Source organism: Syngnathoides biaculeatus, chromosome 2 (assembly GCF_019802595.1).
Source record: "Syngnathoides biaculeatus isolate LvHL_M chromosome 2, ASM1980259v1, whole genome shotgun sequence".
Lineage (NCBI taxonomy): Eukaryota > Metazoa > Chordata > Actinopteri > Syngnathiformes > Syngnathidae > Syngnathoides > Syngnathoides biaculeatus.
This window is the reverse complement of record NC_084641.1, coordinates 13814593-13834521: the sequence shown is the minus strand read 5'-3', so window position 1 is coordinate 13834521 and position 19929 is coordinate 13814593. Positions and strand designations below refer to the sequence as shown.

General features: G+C 42.0%; 1 protein-coding gene across 5 annotated transcripts; it reads right to left on the bottom strand.

Annotated features, from left to right (window-relative positions):
- Positions 1-7117: 7117 nt before the first annotated feature.
- On the bottom strand, positions 7118-17217 carry prdm2a (PR domain containing 2, with ZNF domain a). 5 transcript variants are annotated; one of them, XM_061834894.1, is made up of 5 exons: positions 17126-17217; positions 15771-15835; positions 15151-15349; positions 10874-14914; positions 7118-8581 (listed from the first exon to the last, which is right to left on the bottom strand). In XM_061834894.1, exon 4 carries the CDS (start codon positions 14861-14863, stop codon positions 10898-10900), a length of 3966 nt encoding a protein of 1321 aa, XP_061690878.1. In that variant the 5' UTR covers positions 14864-14914; positions 15151-15349; positions 15771-15835; positions 17126-17217; the 3' UTR covers positions 7118-8581; positions 10874-10897. The 5 variants fall into 5 exon arrangements, with proteins under 5 accessions (XP_061690878.1, XP_061690859.1, XP_061690863.1 ...); XM_061834875.1 differs by lacking the exon at positions 17126-17217 and adding an exon at positions 16770-16840; XM_061834879.1 differs by lacking the exon at positions 15151-15349.
- Between the last annotated feature and the right edge of the window lie 2712 nt (positions 17218-19929).

Genomic DNA, 19929 nt, shown 5'->3' with positions numbered 1-19929 from the left:
ACCGTCTCAACAGCAGGTCGCAGGCCGTGCTTCCTCAGTGCTGATCCACTTTCCGTCCAGTTTGGCATACTGACATGTAAAGACGTAGGGCCATATTCTTCTGTTGGTGTGTAAGTCAGTATTTTATGCACCTGGCCTATGTTTTTTTCAGGTTACGCTGATTCGGCCATGTCGTCTTCATCTCTTTGCACGTAAGGGCTTGAGAGGCGTAACTGATTGAAGTCTACAGGTAGGTAGAATTCCAGGAAAGAGGAGTTTTTGTGAGAAATGTGAATGCTATTGAAATCCATTCGGAATCTACGTCAGACTTTAAATGTGAAATGAAGCCCCTGGAGGATATCCAGCAGTTAGGAATCACTCCCCAAAGGGACGTGGGCACTGCTCCTCAAATGGGTTACTGAGCATGTGTTTTGTATTCTTTCATCTCTATTATACACTTATTGTACAATATAGGGAATTTAATATGTCCTTAGAACACCATCAATAATAAAGAGAGTGAGCCGTTTATTGGTGTGCATTGGCCAGCAACACCAGCGCTAGACAAGGCAGCGTCATATTACTTTAAAGGGATTTCAATGAGTTGTGAAAAAAATAATTCCAATTCTAACATTACAATAACAATCTAACAAACTCTATGACTTAATAGGCATAAGGAAGAATATAGCCTTTGATCAATTAGAATTCATGAGAAATTGTGCACAAGCTAAAAAAGGTTCTTTAAAATGAGGGACAGGAAACATCATCTCTGGGTGTGAACTTGTGGAATGACTTGACTGACAATTTATATATATATGTGTGTGTGTATCCATACTCTGAACAGTCTGAATTTGGAAATATAGTCCCGAAAATTAAAGAAATGCGAAGCAATAACCAATAACCTTTATTGTGTTGCATTTATTGTTTTCAATTGGTTCTGTTGTCTGGGAGAATTGATAAACCAAATAAAATTACAGCAAGATAACATTGCACTTCGGTTGAATAAAGTTGCTGCAGAATCCAAAAATCATGATGTCAGTAACCGTGTTGAACATGAGATTACTGCATCCCTCTGAATATTAATTTCAGCCAGGTTAATGAGTTATTTTCCATTTTGCTGGCCAGAGATCCTGTTATTGGACCCAAACGTCCCATTTGGATGGAAATCGACTCGCACATTTATCTTTCCATTCCCTTTGACCGAGATGATCCCGTTATTCTCAATCAACATGAGCACATCTTGTGTCAAGCTGTAATATATACTGATAAAGATGCTTGAGACATGCTTGAAATTAAATGTAAGGTCTAGCAACAAGCTTTGCAGGAGAACGATGATAAAAGTTCAGCATGTTTACCTTGCATTTAACATTCCAATGTGTTCTACATCAAAAATAGAATTTCATGCAAAAAAAAAAAAACAATTTTCAATTCATCAATCAATGTGTTTTGGATGTACGTAAACACTCACTGGCTTGCATGAGTTGACCCTGGCGCCCAAACACTTGGGAGAATGGACTTCGGCTGCAGGTGAGCATCTCTTCCATGACTGGATGCAGGGAGGAAAATAACGGTCCTTGGGAGAAGAAAGAAGGAAAGAAAGTGTGGCCTCGCAAAAGAAGGTTGAGAAGGTTGGCAGGTTAGTGTCAATAGCCCTCCTCTCACTGACTGACAAATCTGTCTCGCAATCTCCTTTCATTCTCCATTTGCTTTGCCGCCCAGCCGACTTCAGATCAGCCTTGTGTAACGTTCCCTATGATGTTTCGGTGTAGCCCAGCTGACGAGAGATCAGTTCTGCCGGGTAGCTCTAGACTTCCTCATTAGTGCGCCAGTGTGTGCAAGAAAAATAAGGGAGAGAGAGAGAGAGAGAGAGAGAGAGAGGGTGGGGAGAAGAAGACTGCAGCAGGGTAGACAGACTCTCCCCTGACGCTACAGAGCAGAGAGATGACTGTTGCCAGTTGTAACATCATATAGTGTAGAACTGATGCTTGTACTTTCCGTGACTCTGTGGTGTGAGCTCATAGATCTTTGTTCATAGGAACATCCCTGCATAGCTATATTCAGAAGCTCCACTTGTACACTGAGTCCCACAGAGGCGTGCCATGAGGGTCTCCAAGGCCTTTGGCGCAGTCCTAACATGATCAAAAACATCTAATGAAATGATTTATCATTTATATTGATTATATGTGGCGGCAAGGTGAACGATAGGTTAGCACATCAGTCTCACAGTTCTCAGGTCCAGGGTTCGAATCCTGTCCTCGCCTGTGTGGAGTTTGCATGTTCTCCCCTAGCCTGTGTGGCTTTTTTCCGGGTACTCCGGTTTCCTCCCACATCCGAAAAACATGTGTGGAAGGTTGAAAATTGCCTGTGGGTGTGATTGAGAGAGTGAACGGCTGTTTGTCTGTCTCTATTTGCCCTGTGATTGGCTGGCGGCCAGTTCAGGGTGTTCCCCGCCTCCTCCCAGAAGCTAGCTGGGCTTGACTCTGACGCACTCTCGATAAATGGAATGGAAGATGAAAGAATACATTTATAATGTGTAATATAAAACATACACATATATAATATTCATTCATTAATTTTCCAAGACACTTATCCTCATGAGGGTCGCGGGAGTGCTGGAGCCTATCCCAGCATCCTGCCTATCCCAGGCTGGATGTTGGGTACACCCTGAACTGGTTGCCAGCCAATCGCAGGCCACATAGACAGACAAGAGTCACAATCACACCAAGGGATGTGGGACAAAAATGTAGTGCCCGGAGAAAACCCACACAGGTACGGGAGTTCTAAACACTGTGTTGGGACATGAGTACGCTGTTAAGAGATCATGAGGTGCGACACAGGGAACGCTCCTGTTTCACGGAACTGGTCTCAAAATTATTTACTTGGAAAAGAAAAAAAGAAAAGTTTATCTAAGCCAGTAACAAACTGTATAATGACTGGTGATGGTCTGTGTGTCCAATTTTTTCCATTCATATAAAAAACCTGCAATTGTCTTGAGACAAGTCACCTAAAGTCACCTGAGATAGGGTGCAGCTAACTCTATCTTAATGAGAATAAAAAAGCAGTGTGGAAAATGGAGGGAGGAACAACAGTCACTGCTGTCTTTGAGTATATAAGCTTTGTGTTCATCACAAAACGGTGCCCGATAGACGTGTATGAAACTTCTTGAGCAAAGCAGATGACCTATCAAAACCTTTATGAGGAAGAGTGTGCAACGGTGCAGAAACTTTACCGCATGTGTACACACATTCTGGAGTGAAGGACATTTCGCAACACAGTTGGTGAGGTGGCATACTGAAGGCAGATTGTTCAAACCTGATTCCAATGAAGTTGGGATGTTGTGAAAAACAGAAAAATAGATACTGTTGCAGTTATTTCGGCCCACTTTTCCACACAGATCTTCTCCCCACTCTGTCTTGATTTGGGGCAGTCACTGGGCAACACGGACTTTCAGCTACACAGATTTTCTCTTAGTTTGAGGTCTGGAGAATGGCTAGGCCACTCCAGGACCATGACTTGCTTCTTACAGGGGAAATACCATGTGTTTGGGTTTCTGTCGCTACATGGCCCCATTCATCCTCTCCTTAATACGGATCAGTTGTCCTGTCTCCTTTACCCAAAAGCGGCGCCAAACCAGGATTTTTCCACCCCCATGCTTCAAATTGGGTGTGGTCTTCTTGGGATACAACTGATCATTCTTCCTCCAAACTGAGTGAGTGGAGCTTATACCAAAAAGCTCTGTTTTGAGCTCATCTGACTGCATGATCTCCTTCCAGTACTCCTCCGGATCATCCCAAACTTTAGGCACGTGCCGTCTTAAGCAGAGCTACCTTTGCCCCAGGTCATTCCCTCTAACTTTTTATGCCACCCTTATAATTATGCCAACAGTTGATCTTCTTTCAACGAGCTGGTTGCCTGCTGTAGAGTAGCTAATCCCAGCCTTGTCCAGGTCTTGTCTCTGGTATCCTTCGACAGCTCTCTGGTCTTGTCCATGGTGGAGAGGTTTGAGTCTGTTTGAGGGTGTGGACAGGTGTCTTTTATCAGGTATAAACCATTCAAACAGGTGCCATTAACACGTGACGTGTGGAGGACAGAAGAGCTTCTTAAAGATGAAGTAACAAGTCTGTGAGAGCTAGCATTATTGCTGGTAGGTGTCTAAATATTTTTTTTTTCTCCAAGATAATGAAAGTAGTTTTTTTAAATCACCCAATTTAATTTGTTGGATGTTATTTTCGCATGGAAGGATACCTTTGATGAAACTTTTTGTGTGAGGCAACTTGCACACTAAGTGGCTCGCTACACGCACGCACACACTCGCACGCGCGCATGCACACACACAGTCCTCCATCCCCTGTAAATCTCATCTGGTCACTACATTGTGTACTAATTTGTTTTGTTAGTGTTTGTGTGTGCCTTTCACAGTTGAATCAAAAAACAAAAATCCTGCATGTGAGGTCCAGACTTTTTCTAGTCCTAAACAGTAAGGAGTGACCCAACCTAGAGTCTTGTCCATGTGACAGATTGGTGGTCTTGATTACAGCTGCTTTGTTACAGAAAAATACACATTGTTTTGAGGTAGCCTCTGCTCTCCCCGCAAAAACATTGCTTCTGGTGTAACGTTTACCTAAAAAGATCTTGACTATTCAACACCACAACTATAAACTTAGAAACCAATGTGTTGAAAGTGGAAACCAATGTTGAGACGTTTGGAAGGAACCCTCAACAGGTCGGGCTGATTTACTCAAGGTTTGTGCGATCTAATAAATTGATTGCGCACACAAATATGGAAGCAAAACTATGACGTGGGCTCACCCAAGACCTCAATTGTGCTAATTCTGCATTCTGAAAGCAGTATATGCAAATAACAAATTTACTACGTGCATTGTGATTTAACCAAACTTGAGATGAACTGTGATGGCTGATTTTGGGGCTTCAAATGGTGTTCGAAAGGCACCATTGTGCATCACGATGGGTAGAGGAGGCGGAGGCAAAATGAGAGGCAAGAACAAGAATCAATCTTTTCCTGTCGTGCAAACATTTTTTGAATGCCAGAAACAAAATTATCACGGCATACTGTCTATTCGGCAAAGCAATTTTGGAGCGTCTGAATCATCAAAGGGCTGACTTGGAGCCAATCACCTATGACGAAACTCATTTCAACTCACCATTTCCTTGCCTCTGGGTCTTTTCAGCACATTACAAAATGTATCTGGTGCTGGCCCCTACCAGAGCACTTTTGGGGTGTTCTGTCCAATATTTGAAAAGCATTGTTGCACAGGATTTGCATTTGGGATGAGTTAAAGTTGAGCAAAATATGGCTTCTTTGCAGTTGCTAGCTTTTGAATTCATTTCTTTAAGGTAACTCAGTCCTATAGTATTTGTTTGTCTTTCACAAACACCAAGTTTCACATGGTGCTCTACCAAAATTTTCACGGTGAAAATAAAATCATGAAATTGAAAACAGCACATGAAATCTGGAAGCATAAACATGTCATGGAGTGCCTGCAATTTTGGTATCTTAGTAAAACATAAGTAATCTTAATAAATTATGCATGACATACCCACCAACATTGCACAGTCTGTTAAAGTCCTACCGACACATGTGGCATGATTTTTATGTTTATTAATGAAAAAAAAAAAAGCCGGAATTGACCCATCTGTTTTTTTCCACCACACATCATGATTTTGACGTATATGGCTTTTTGTAACTACCGCCATGAAAATCCTCTTGAGGCATTAGTTTTGGAGGAGAAGGAAGTGACGTTTTTCCCAGAAGCCCACACTGGCAGTTTCAATGTGCTTATACCCGTTTTACCAGCGGGAAAGTAGCTGCCCTCTCGATGTATTGCTGGATATTGCTCGAACACTCGGGAGGATGGATTCACTCGCCACACGTTTCCAAAAGACTCGGTTCGTTGTGAAAAATGGATTGCACAGGTGCAAAGGACGTGAGCTTTGTGGGTTCCAAATGACAGGTAGTTGTGTATAGAGCGATTAAAAAAATAATAATACAGTAGTTGGGGGTGGGGGAATGATGTAATCCTCAGAAGTAACAAAAGACCTGCATAATAGCAACTTACGTAGTATGTAAGTCAGGGGTGTTAAATGTGTCGACCGCGGCATTCGTTGTCGTCGCGAGCCGGCGGCGTTGTTGTCCGCGGAGGTGGATCGGGCGATTTGGCCGCGTGTGGGAGCAGAAAGGAGCTCTCCTCCCCGCCGGCCAGTTACTTCGCCCGGCATGGGTCCTCCTGAGTACGCTACATACTGTCGGGGAAAGAAGGCACGACCACTTTTCAAATCTAAAGGTCTATATACTTTATCCACCCTCAAGTGTGAATGTTAACATCTTATGTTTAATAAAACAAAACAAAATTGCGTGGAATTTGTTTGACAAGGGTTAAATGAAGGGCTAAATGACTTTTTTTGCTGTTGTTGTGACTTCTGATGAAATCAAGGTCATGACAAATTATTTTTTCCGGTGACTGCATTCTCCTCTTTTATGCGGAATTGCAGCTCTTGTGCAGCTCTCCACATTCACCAACAACAATACTTCGCCAACTAAAGGGGCCAGGATGAAATTATGACTGGAGTCAACAGTATCTTCTTATTTTTATAGAGGAACCTATTTTGCTCATTTAAAAAAAATGTCAGATCATCTATTAATTTAAGAACTCCAGACTTTGGAGATCCTTGTTCTGCTCCAGAGTGCACAATTTCGGATGCATTTTTATTAGCTTTGGCTTGTTGACGAGAGCCAAAGGCTCTGACGTGGTTAACAGTACTTTGCTAGTCATTTCAAAACCTACCATGGATTTTCTAGATAACTTTTTTCCCCCACTTTGCTAGTCATTTCAAAACCTACCATGGATTTTCTAGATAACTTTTTTCCCCAAAATTATGCATTAATGTGAAATAACTAATGAAAGCGTCAGTGTAAGAGACATACAGTTTAACACACACAAATAAATAAATAAAGTTTTGTCTCTTCAATAAACTTCTGCAATGGTTCCAGTGAGTGGAGTGCACCACCTTCTGGACATTCGTCTGCATCGGTGGGGTTAATTTCTCTCCTAAACTTGTTCAATGGCATCCAGCAATTGGCATCTGTTGGCCAACAAATCTCCACACACGAAAATTTTACACTAACATTCTTCATTTATTATGACCACACGCTTGGAAAAAAAAGTGCAAATCAAACAGCTTCCGACATGGTTTTAAATTAATAATAAATATACATGACTTCATTTACATTTTGAAATGCTACACAAACGTTCACAGTCAGATAGCAGTCCCCTAACACCCTGTACATCCATTATAATGCAGTCTGTGGGTGAGTTACAAGAATTGTACAGGCAAAAATTTATATATTTTTTTTTCCCCACCAAGAATTATGACTCTCTCACACGCCTTTCAGTTCACACAAATTAAAATTACATTTGATGTACAGTAGATATAATGATTACATAAGTACCCTGTTTTAACTAGTAGCTTATGAAAATGTATGCAAATGGGATTAGTTGCAACCTTCAACATTTGTTTACAAAACTAAAGTTGACATTTGCATTTAGGGATTCACATTACAAATGAATGTACACTAAACAAGAAAATGTTAGACAGAAAGCCTGGATGAAGTGATTGTGTTCTACAGTTGAATACATGAAATACAAAAATATCATACTGTATTACATGATATGAGCGCAGGAGACTGCTGCTTCTCACCACTTTTGAGAATTTGTGTGGCCAATGAGCTCACCACGGTGAAAGCAATGCATGTCGGTGTATTGTTTTCACATACCGTACTTAGCATTTCAGACCACCAAAGAAACTTTCAGTTGGTTTCATATGGACAGCCTCATCAGGAGAACATTGAACTTTTAGCTTTGATTTGTATACAACAGGTTATCCCATACGCATTTGATGACGTGAGAATTGTTCTAATTACCTTCATATAAATACACAAAGGACCAACAGAATTTACTCTGATTTTTCTCTCTCCAGTTAACCCTGCCAAATACATTCTAAATAATCGCTTTGGGGATTTTCTAACGACAGCACTTGAATCCTGAACGACTTTGAAGGGAAACGTTAATACTTTTGTCCTCTGTTCAAGGACTTTATTTAAGTTTTAAGGTTAACGGAAAGTCATATCCATTGTTTAGGCCCGATTGCCTCACGTATGACACAACTGAAGAACAAGCATAGAACATGCGATAAAGAATTTAAACCCAAAAGGCAACACATGACTGATAAGGAAAAAGTAGTGCAAATCCGTGCTGACAGTGATTGCTGCTTGCCATCCTCAGCGAATGAACGGCCAAGCGAGAAATGAGAGAAGCCTTTCAGCTTCAGTGCTTCCCCATTTCCTTCACAACACGTCACTGTCAGATTAACTTCAAAGTGCAAATCCAGGCTATTGACGCAAAGTTGAAAAAAAATGTAGGACTGTACCAACCTCCAAGCCCTCACATACTCTGCACTTGCAGAGGTACTCCAAATGTATTCAGGGTTCCCCCCCCTCCCCCTGTCCTCAGTTCAGTCATCTCTTGTACAGTGTAATGGATTTTTCAAGCCTTCGCTGGGTGCAGAGATGTCAAGGGTGTGCATTGCCCTAAAAGTGACAGCATATGTTAATTAATCACTTCCTTCAATGGCTTTAAACTGGAGTTAAATGTGAATGAGCAAGTCCTTACGAGCCATCATATCTGTATGATAGTTTCTCTCAGTGATATAGTAAATATACACAACTTCAAATCAAGTCAAAGTGCTCATATACGATCAAGAAATTATAAGGAAATAAAAGAACTATGTTTCACTCCCATTAATTCAGAATTTTTATGTGCCATGAACAAAACGCGCACTTCGGATTTATCCCATCACAGCAGTTAATATTGCAAGCACACTGGAGCAAGGGGCGGGGCATACACATTACTCCCAAAAGTTTGGGATGATGGGCTTTCGGGTGAAATTTCAGAATGAAACGATTATGCACTTTAAAGTTAGATGGTGAACTTAATTTGATTTTCTCTAAACACTTGAATGCTGGTCTGATTTTTCCACAACTTCCTGTTCTCTGACAAGAAGCTGAGCGGCAAAATTCAACTTTACTTTTTTTACACATTCCCAAAGATTTCCACATTTTTGCCTTGCTAGGACTCCTCCTCTCTCTGTTGCAACTCGTTGAAGAGGCGTCTTCCCTCTTAGAATATTGCTTTTGAAACCTTAAATTCTATTTGTGAGCTACTGTTGATCTATGGGTTGTTTTCACGTGACGTCACCCTTTGTGCTGCCTTGAACGGCAGACATTTTCAATTTCTGAGCTCCGTTACTCATACATAGGCAAGTTGGACGACATTATGTTTCTAACTGCATTTATTGAAGACGTGACCGACAGCACATCAAGCCCAGATTGACTATTAGGCTACCTGGACTACACGCATCATGGCAAAGGCACAGTACTGTGCCCTTGATCTTTAACTCTGTGACAGAAATCACGGAGAAGGAGCACTTACCTGTACGCTAACACGGAAAATGGAAGGCGGTGGAATATTATTTTTTTCAATATCGAGGCAAACTCAATTTATTCTATTTTTTCAAAAAGTAAAACTTTTATATTAGTTCACCACAAGCAAAGCAAAATGTTTAGTATTTGTTTAAAATTTGATGACAATGACAGAAAGACAAATGAACAAACAAATCCAGTATTTTACAAAATTCTCATATCTTTCAAGTGATCAACAAAAAAGGTTCTTAACGGTAATGTTGGCCTTCTGAAAAAAGTATCTATTAAGCATGTTAGCGCGGCAACACATCAGCTCGATGGAGGTTGAGACCGGGCAGCGTGATAGCAGCGTCGGGCAATCGTCCACAAAGCCAAATCTCCGTGAAGCACAGAGCCGCAAAACTTCCAAAGTCTTTCGTCGATAGCGTTAGACGATGTCCACACTTACGCAGGCCGGAGTGTATACCGGATCGTGGGGCTTTGAAGAGCTCGCCGACTAGTAACTCTGGAAAAAGCTTCATTGAATTGGCGAGAGTTGTCAAAAAGTCACTGAAAAGTCAGAAGAGGGCTCTCTGTTGGTTAGCAAGTCCACTCTTGTGTACTTGAGTCCCGAGATGCCCGTGAAACACAAAAACACAAACAGTAACGGAGAGCATTCCAGAGATTTCCACACTGTGTACGTGTTAGGTAGAGAGGTTAAATTGCGGCACGCAGTGGTGTATGGGTAATTCAGCACAAAATGTGACGTCAGTGAAACCAACCCAGTGTTTTTTCGTTTTTTTTTCTGTCTTTTCGGTCTCATGAACCGTGAATGGCATAAAGCGCACTAAATACCTGCTGTAATTTAAAAAAAAAAAGAAAAATGGCTCTTAACACAAAGTACAGCAAGTTGTGCAAAGGGTACTGAAACATTGAGCAGTTGGATCTGCATTCAAATATTTACGTTAACTCAAATTAGGTTAACCAGTAGATTTTATATTGCATTTTAAGTTTGTCCTGAAAATTCACCCGAGTGCTTCTTTTGAGTTGCCTTTGTCAAGGGCATCCACTACCATAAGTGTGGACCGGGCGTCAAAATTAAGCGCTCAGTCGGACCTGGCCAGAATTTGCTAGCGCTTGCCAGGAATCAAACCTAGAATCGTCTTACCCGTAGTCAGATGCGTTACTCATCCTGCCACAGCTAATTAACACAATACTTTTCAGTGCTACCTTGAAGAACAGAAATAAACAGAATGACGGCATTTCCACATAGTCGGGAAGGTTGCAGTCATCTGGTACCTGATCATTAAGAGATGGCGCAAGTAAAGAAGCCTGGTATGCATGCCCAGTGCGCAGCGACTGGTGGAGACCGTGATAAAGCCATGACTACGGTGGAAATTTAATTTATAATATTAATAATACCTGACAGGGTAAGCTGAGAGGCATTCAAGCTGTCCCGCCTTGACCAGAGCTACCACCAGCAGCTGCTTCCTCTCGGCTTGGTGCAGAGGGCTCACTTTGTTGTTGTTTTGCTGAAGTTAGTTTAGCTGCATGATGCACTCTTGTGTACTGGCGAAGAGGACTGTTGAAAGGACGAACGGCGGGGAATTCATTTAAACTGGAAATGTCATTTTTTGAATCGTCCTTTATGGCTAGTTTAGGCCTCTTGTTTGAAAAGCTTGTCGGTGTAGGGGGCGTGGTGGGCCTCTTAGCTGGCATTGACGTCTGGAGTCTTGTCCTAGGATGAGCTGAGGCTTGTTGTTCGATGACAAGGGAGACCTCTCTATGAAGCCGTCCATCATTTTCCTTTGTCACAGAGATCCCTCCGTCTTTCCTTGTCCTCACTTCTCTGGGCTTTTTGGGACAGACTGCCATGTGTTTGGTTCGGCTGCGTCGCATTGTGAACTCCCTGCTGCAGTGAGGGCAAACAAATAAGTCATCATGCATGTGTGCAGGAGACACTTTATGTGACGAAGACTTGTTCCTCTGGGGCATGACCCTTTGGACCAACTTTCGCTTCCTTTTGTTCAGTAACTTTAACTTCACTTTGACAGATGATTCTGATCTGTTAGACCGCCTGGCTCGATTTGAGGCATTACATTCATTTTCTGAGTTGGTGGTGGACAAAACTCCGTTCTGGGTTTTGGCAAAATGGCGCAGTGGGATGGGATTCTTCTTGGGTGTGTACCGCCTCTTATCGCTGGCATTGGCACAAGCCAGGATGTGCTTGTGAAGCTCTGGCATGTTATTGAAACTCTTTCCGCACTTGGTGCACCGAATAGCTGTACTGAACGTTTGTGGAATGTTGTGGGTGGTAAAATTTGTGGCAGAGGCCAGCGACCCGGCAGGTGACCTGTTATGGTAAGGAAAGGGCGGGGGCTTAAAGCTAGGGTAGTGTTGGTTAATGCCAAGACGAACATCAGGCACTTTGAGTTTACCTCCATCTGAGGCCATGATTTTAATTGTTGTAAACAATTCTTCAGCAGCCACATCCACTTCACTCTCTTCCTTTTTCACCTTTTGTTCAGACACATCATGCAACGGAAGCTCTCTGCTAACTTTCGTGGTGGAGTTGTAATTCTGAGGTCTTATTTTCCCCTTTTCTTCTTCAGTGAATGTGCATTGCTGGGTAGGATGCAATTCCTCCTGGTGCTGTTTCAGATTGCAAAGGTAGACAAAGTCTTTAGAGCATGCACTGCAAATATAAGTCTTGTCCACACCGTGTAGGCTTGACCGATGATCGAGCAAAGTGTTGGGCTTGTCAAAGAGCAGAACGCAGAACTCGCATTTGTAAGGCCATTTTTCAGCATGGTCGCTAACGTGGGTGCTGAGTTCTTTCATCGAGTGGAACAGAAGTTCACAGACATTGCAGATGAAGTTCTTGGTGAAACTCTGCTGCTCTGCGTCACATGGTGTGTCGCTTGGCAGTTCTGTCTGTTCAACTTTTTCATCTTGGTTTGAATTGTCTGTAGAGATTTCCACTGCAGAATTAGCGCTGTCCGGAAGATCCTCATCTGCATTTTGTGGCTCTTCTTTGAGGCCTTGTTCTGTTTCTTCAGCCTCAGCAGGACAATCACAATCTGGCATCACTGAGGTGCTTGTGGACAATGTAACAGACTCCTCAATGGAGGACAAGACAATGGTGGGGTCCACAGTTGAGGTGTTGGGCAATGACATAGTCTGTTCCTGCTCTATGTCATTAACAAGCATTGGCGCAGATATTGGAGACTCAATGTTTTCTTGCATGGTAACAGCAGTGGGGACATTCCCTGGCGTTTCCAGGGATATTGTGCATTCTATCACCACTGTGTTACTTGTCATATACGAGTTTATGAGGGGATTGTTTAATGCTGCACTGGGTGCGAATGCTACCTCGGACAAGCTATGGTCTTCATTAATTGACGGGTTAAGAGAAATCTGATCAGTGAGAAACATGTGGCCAGGTAGATTAAGGGAGGGGTCAAGGGGATGTGAGAGAGTAACAAGGTTTGCAGCAGTTGTAGCTGAAAACCCAGTGGTTAAATCACACTGTGTGGAATTTATGGCATTTTCTGTGCACAGTACCACTGGCTCCGGTGATATATTTGGAGCCACCACTTGTATTGGTTGGCTTGAGGGGTTAGGAATAGATAGTGGTGGTGCCAGAACTGTGATTAATGATGGAGCAGTTTGTAGTACTGGGTGTGTAGTTGGGGGAGGAAATGATATATTGCATGGTGAACCTGGAGAGAAACCAAGAGGTGTAAGGGTGGCAGATGCAGAATTCAGGGGACAGGAGGGTAGTGAAAGTCCATAAACAATTCCTTCTGGAACAGAGTCCACCATATTTTGACTTGTAACGATGGTGAGGTCTGACACAAGAGGTGTCTCACAGTTTGCGAGGTTCACATTTTGCTCTGTAACATTCAGTAATGCCGTGTCCTGCATGCACACATTTAAATTATCTTCTGAGGGGAAAACTAAAGTTGGTGTCAGATGAGATTCCTCTCGGCTCCTTTTTTGTAAACTTAAATCCAGCGCAGCATCATCTGAAATCCCAACTTCATTAAGTTTCATCGTATTAGAGAGGTCCAGTGGTTGCTGACTACAGCAGCTGTCCACAGTCACAGGTGGCCAGCTCTCTACTGAAACTGTAATTGCTTGAGGGTCCTCCATCTTTTGGAATGCGATTTCTTTTTCATTGACACCCTGGTGAACAAGAGAGTTATACTGAGGATCCATGTGCCATAATGTAGCAGCATCACCATCCAGATCTGCCATTGCGGTTTCCTCATCACATGTGGTGTTGTGCTGAGGAGAACTTTGTGGCGATCCAGTCCTTCTTTTGAACCTTCCTGTTGCAGCAGAGACAGACGAGCAAGGTGTCTGTCCATCTGGAACCAGGGTGTCCTGCTTTTCTCGTATAAACAAAGTGGCTGAGTTTGGCGGAAGAAGTGAAGACTGACTATTCTCTATTAATGATGATACATTTTCTGAAGAGGATGACAACACTGCCACTTCAGATTCCAATTCTGTTTGAATTTGGGGTAACAGAGGAGGTGTTGCTGTTCTTCTCTTGGCAAGTGTTTGACCCGGCAGCTCTTGATTACTCGGAACTGAATTGAAATTTAAACCCAAATTCAGGTGTATGGGATCCAGAATCAGGGCATCCAGTCCAACCAAAGTTGAACATGCAGCGTGAACTTCAGCTGCTTCACAGCCACTCACTGTGCTTGTTGAAACTAGTTTTCCATCAAAGTAAATGCTAAGATTCTCTGAGATACTGCTGGAGAAGTCGGGCATGAAGTTTCCAGTGAGTTCCACTTCATTTTCCACAACTTCTACAGCAGACTCAACTCCCGGATTTGACGTTGCAAAGATTATCTGCTGAAGATTTTCCTCCTGGGGTGGCTCACTTTGTTCTGCATGTGCAATTTGCAAATGCTGCCTGTGGACTGTGCTCTCGTGCTGCTCCTTGTTGGTAAATGTAGTGAATCTTTTTTCGCAGTAGTTGCAAACATGATGGTCACACAACAGCTCATCAGGTGGCACCGTGTTGTGCCCAGCTGACAAAACAGGAGTATCACTGCTTTCAAGCTGTTCATCAGAACGTACTAAAACTGAAGAGTTCATATTGTCGTGGTGAAGCTGACCGAGAGCTGAACCTGAAGCCATTTTTCCAATCTTGGTCTTATACGGATGTGGCACATTCATCAACGCGTGGCTATGCATGTGTCGTTCCAAGCTTTGCTTGTTGGTAAAACAGCTCTCACAGTCCTGACAGGGAAAAGACTCCCAGCCTCTCTGAGTATTAAGAATAAGGTTCTCGGGAATGTCGGGTGCCATAATAGTGTTCTCTTGACAAATGTTGTCGCCTTCCTGCTGTAGCTCCTCACCATCTCCATATTCAGAGAATCGAGGGGTTTGCTCCATTTTCCCTTGTTTGTATCCAGTTGAAGGAAAGGCCTTTAAGAGTTGTCACACCTGATGAATGAATAAACACGTGATTTCAGGAAACTAGCAAATGCCGTAGGAGAAAAGCCATGAGAGGACAACACAGGGACTAAAGCATCCATAACCAGGCATAGCAGATAAATGATTAACAATCGTAGCAAGTGAGGCGGAATGGTGGATGACTGGTTCGTACATCTGCCTCACAGTTCTGAGGACTAGGGATCACATTCCGGCCCGTCTATGTGGATGAATGTTTCTCCTCATACCTGCGTGGCTTTTTCTCCGGGTACTCCGGTTTCCTCACAGATCCCGAAAACATGCATGCATTGACTGAAGTAAGTCCCCGAATTGCCCATAGGTGTGCAAATGGTTGTTTGTTTATATGTGTCCTGCAATCAGCTGGCGATCAATTCAGGGTGTATCCCACCTCTTGCTCGAAGACAGCTGGGATAGGCTCCCCCACGCCTGTGACCCAGGTGAGGATAAGCGATACACAAGAAGGTTGGATGTAGCAATTAAAAACAAAAACAAAAGAGTACACTATTTGGCTGTCACCAGCAGAGGTACTGCAGATTGTACTCTATCACTGTATTTCTTAAGAAGAACATGACTAGTCAGCCAAATGTAACTACTATTAAAATAGCAGTTCAGCAAATTCAGATATTCACCCATTCCATTAAAATTCTATTTACTGTCAGAACTAAGTTTAAAAAGTTGCATGTCACACTGTAATACTCAAACTCTGAAAGCTGTATTTTTAAAAAGTATTTTGACATGCAAGCCATTACACAAACACTCTAAACACATAACATTTGTCGTGTTAGTACACGAAACCAAAGTTTAACAAAATATCTATAAACAGAATAATAACTTTCCTTCAACTTACCATTTCAACAGTTTTTGCAGAAACATAGGCATGCCTTGAATGAAGATGACAACAGACGTTGGTTACTGTAAAAAAGAAGGCAGACATTAAGAACTAAATCAATTTGTGACCATGCGTGACCTATGAAATGCTTCAAAAAAGGAGCCGGAATTGGCTGTTTAGGTACTTCATCATCATCGTCAGCTAATGTCACTATTGTCATCATAAGTTTAGTCTTTGTCTAAATTATTATGATGTATCAACATTACACTCGTATACATCAAACAATAAAGACACGCTCCAGAGGATGGGGGAGCACAGTGCAGGGATAATGCCATACAAGTGTGCGGATTACAAGAAATGTGGGAAAAAATTATGAATTTGGCAAAAAGCTTTCAGCTTTGCTGCCCCCGTGACAAAGAATACTCTGCTAAACTGAAACGCTCTGAACTTATTCCACTTTGAGCTTTCTTTATTATGATGAGGGACTTCTTGAAACTACTAGCCTGTGTTTCAAACGGAAAATTGTTGAGTTACTTTGAAAACATAGATGCAGCTCAAACATTGTATATTTGATAATAAAATATCACTTCCATGTAACTGTTCCGACAACATGCTGCTAACCCCTTGGCCAGGTCACCCTTGTGAAGATCCTGCTCTTTGTTTTTAGTTGGATACATATTATCAAAAAAACGCACAAAAGGGATATAAACCGGTATTGTAACTTTGTTTCAAATACATTACACACTTGAAATAGGACCCAAAACAAAATGCAAGCAGCGAAGAAAAAAAAAACAAACAAACAAAACGTTGATGAATCGATAATTGAGACAAATGTCCAAGATGAAGGCCTCTACGCAAAATATTAATACAATTAAATAAACATTAAGCTGCAGTTCATAAATAATTCGGATGCAATGCTGCACTAAATACGAATACTGTTGACGACAACGACGGATGGTGTTTTTAATTAGCGTTAAATACCTAAGCCCTATTTAAGGTGGTGGTGCGTTCAAGTACCTGTCGCCTCAACTGACTTGATGACGCTGCCCGTCCTTGCACCATTGCTTGTTGCCCACAAGACACGTCGCATTTCCAGCTCTGACGACAGAGGCTACACGTTAGCACACAGAGCTACCCACAGACTCCTTCAATCCAACACAAAGGACATTAAACACAACGGCTGCGACTTTGGCAACACGATTTCGACTAAAAATATGCTTTGAACTGCTCAAGACTATCATGTTGGTCACTGCATTATCAGCCTTGAGCTAGCTCCGAGGTTAGCCCGCGAACCTTTGCAGCATTTCGATAATAACACTTAATAACTTGTGTGCACATAATCGTTGCTGTACATATATCTCTGCATTACGTACTTGATTTGCGACCCCATTGTCGTTCAGTAGTTTCATATCCCTGCTGTGCAGGTTGTAAACAGCTGGGTGTTCACTAATAGACCACTTTGAAACGTGTGTTCCAATTGGACAAGGAATTGACGTGATCAAATTCGAACCAATCAAAGAAAGGTTTGTTCAAGCACAGGAAGACAACACGACAGTGTAAAATACTGTACAGCCCTTTTTGCCGGCTTTAGGAAACCGTTCTGAAAACAAAATATCCTCTATATGACGAATTAACATGATATTTATTGGTACATTAAATCATGCAAAAGGGTAAAGGTAAAAGTGTCACTATTAATGCATGGAATAATTTTGACCCGTAGATGGCGCAACAAAACAGTAGAGATTCTTGCATGGATTGTACTGTAATAGTGGTCCCTTTAGCTGAGTAATGCAAACAATGAACAATGCAAAATATTAATACATGTTGGTGTATATATATATATATATATATATATATATATATATATATATATTATATATATATATATATATATATATATATATATTCATTAATTTTTCGTACTGTTCGAGAAGCAGTGTAGATCCTGTACTGGTTGCTGGCCAGTCGCAGGACACATGAGAAACAACCATTCACATTCACAGCTACAGTAAAATTAGGATCTTCAATCAACCTACCATGCATGTTTCTGGCATGTGGGAGGAAACTGGAGTACCCAGACAAAACGCACACAGACACAAGGAGAATATGCAAACTTCTCTTCAGGCTGGGATTTGAACCCCTGTCCTCAGGACTGTGAGGCAGACGTGATTATTGGTCGTCCACTGATTCATCATGTTAACCTGGTTGATTTCAAGACTGTACATCTGAGCTACAATTAACCTGATGAGGGGCATTTGCCTCGTCTTCATAGAAGGCTCAAATATTCCATGTTTCAGTAGCAAAGTCAGCCTCGTAGATATACTTTACAGCAGTGATTTGCAAGGCACATATTTTACAATTGAAAAAATCCCACGGCACACCAACAAAAGTAAACGTCACCAAAAATGTATAAATTAATTACTGTATGTACTTCCTGCCATCTAATAGAAGAGGATTTTTTTTGTTCTGTCTGTCATTGTGCCTCACTGGCATAAATAGATGAATAAAGCTACATTATTTCTTGGAATAAATGTTTTTTTCTTTGCAATTACATAAAATTAAATAAATTCCCACGGCACACCTGAAGAGCGCTCACGGCACACTATTTGGGAATCACTGCTTTACAGTAAAATGTTGTGCTGTCCTGCGATTGTCTGGGAACCAGTTCAGGGTCTGATGGCCCAATGACAGCTTGGATAGGCTCCAGCACTACCATGACCCCCGTGTGGATAAGCAGCTCAGAAAATGGATAGAAGGAAAATGCTGTGCCACCTTTGCACCGTGAACAATTGAGTTCTGTGAAAATGAATAAGGCTACTGTAGAGATATTTTAAGAGTAAATATTGCAAAATTTTAGTCAACAGCTTCAGTGAAAAAGAGGTTGAGTTGGTGGAAATGTTTTATGTTTTCGTGTACTGCCATAGCTATTTATTTTTATGTATACATTGACAAGGCAGGGTGATAAATGAAACCTCATTCTGAGAAGGTCCAACGAGTTTGCATGGGGTAATTGGTCAGTTGAGTTTGACAAGAATTTCAGATACATGTGGAAATTCATGTAAATTTAAAAAAAAAAATCTAAATCATTATCCAATCTGAGTCTGCTGTAGATTTTGCCATTCAGAGGTCCTTTTTAGAGAGTAGCAAGTTGTGCAACAAGCACTAAAACATTGAACAATTCCACATCAAAATGTTTAGAAAGGTAAATGTAGTTCACATTTTTAAGCTATAGTGCAGTTTGGTTTGCTCCTGAAATTTCAGCCAAATATCCCAACCATTTTTAGACTGCTATACAGCATGTCTCAGCAGGAAATTGGAAATGTTTTTAAAACAACAAAGTTGTTTTTGTGTGAATGACGACACATTGCCTCATGGACATCAATATTCCTGAGGTCAAGTATAAAAGTAAACAGGAAACAGGCAAGCGGATGCTCCGCAATGTGTACAAGGTGGCAGCGGGCACCTGGTGGTGCCAATGATGACGTACACAATGAAACATTTAACATCCACGTGAGCAGAATAGGACAAGTGAGACAAAGAGGGAGATTTTGCAACAACACAGCCACACAGCAGAAAACAATAAGGATGTGTTATAGATGATGCAACGCAAACAAAGCTTTATCTGAAAAGACAACACGCCATGACATCTTATTGCCACTTACAGAAAACCAAATGTGTGTGAGCACAAATACATGTGTGCAACACAGAAGTACAGTATATGCTTCTGTATTCATACCAGAGTGATAACACAAACAGAGCCCAATAAGAATGCCCTGTGTTTTGGCCTCCCCTCCCCCCTTCGTTCCCCCATTGAGCGATGCTCCATAAAGCAAGACACCAAACGCCCAGACAGAGCGTACGGATTCCCCGCATACCAAACCCGCAGCATCCTACCTCCGCTGCCTACAGAGTCACTGCCACACACCGCAAGCGCATTTCCCTGCGGCTTCCATGTTTTCACTTACCACCTCTGCGGGTGCTACACCACCTTTGGGTGGGGGTGACCCTCTCCCCTTCTACCCACCAGTGTGAGTCAGTGGGATGATATTTTGTACGTCGAGTGGGCCTTACATGTGCCACTTCCTAAAGGTACGCACCCTCCACTTACAATAGATTACATACCAGGACAACTACGTGGCATGCACAGTACTGCACTGCAACTGCTCGCTCTGGGTTG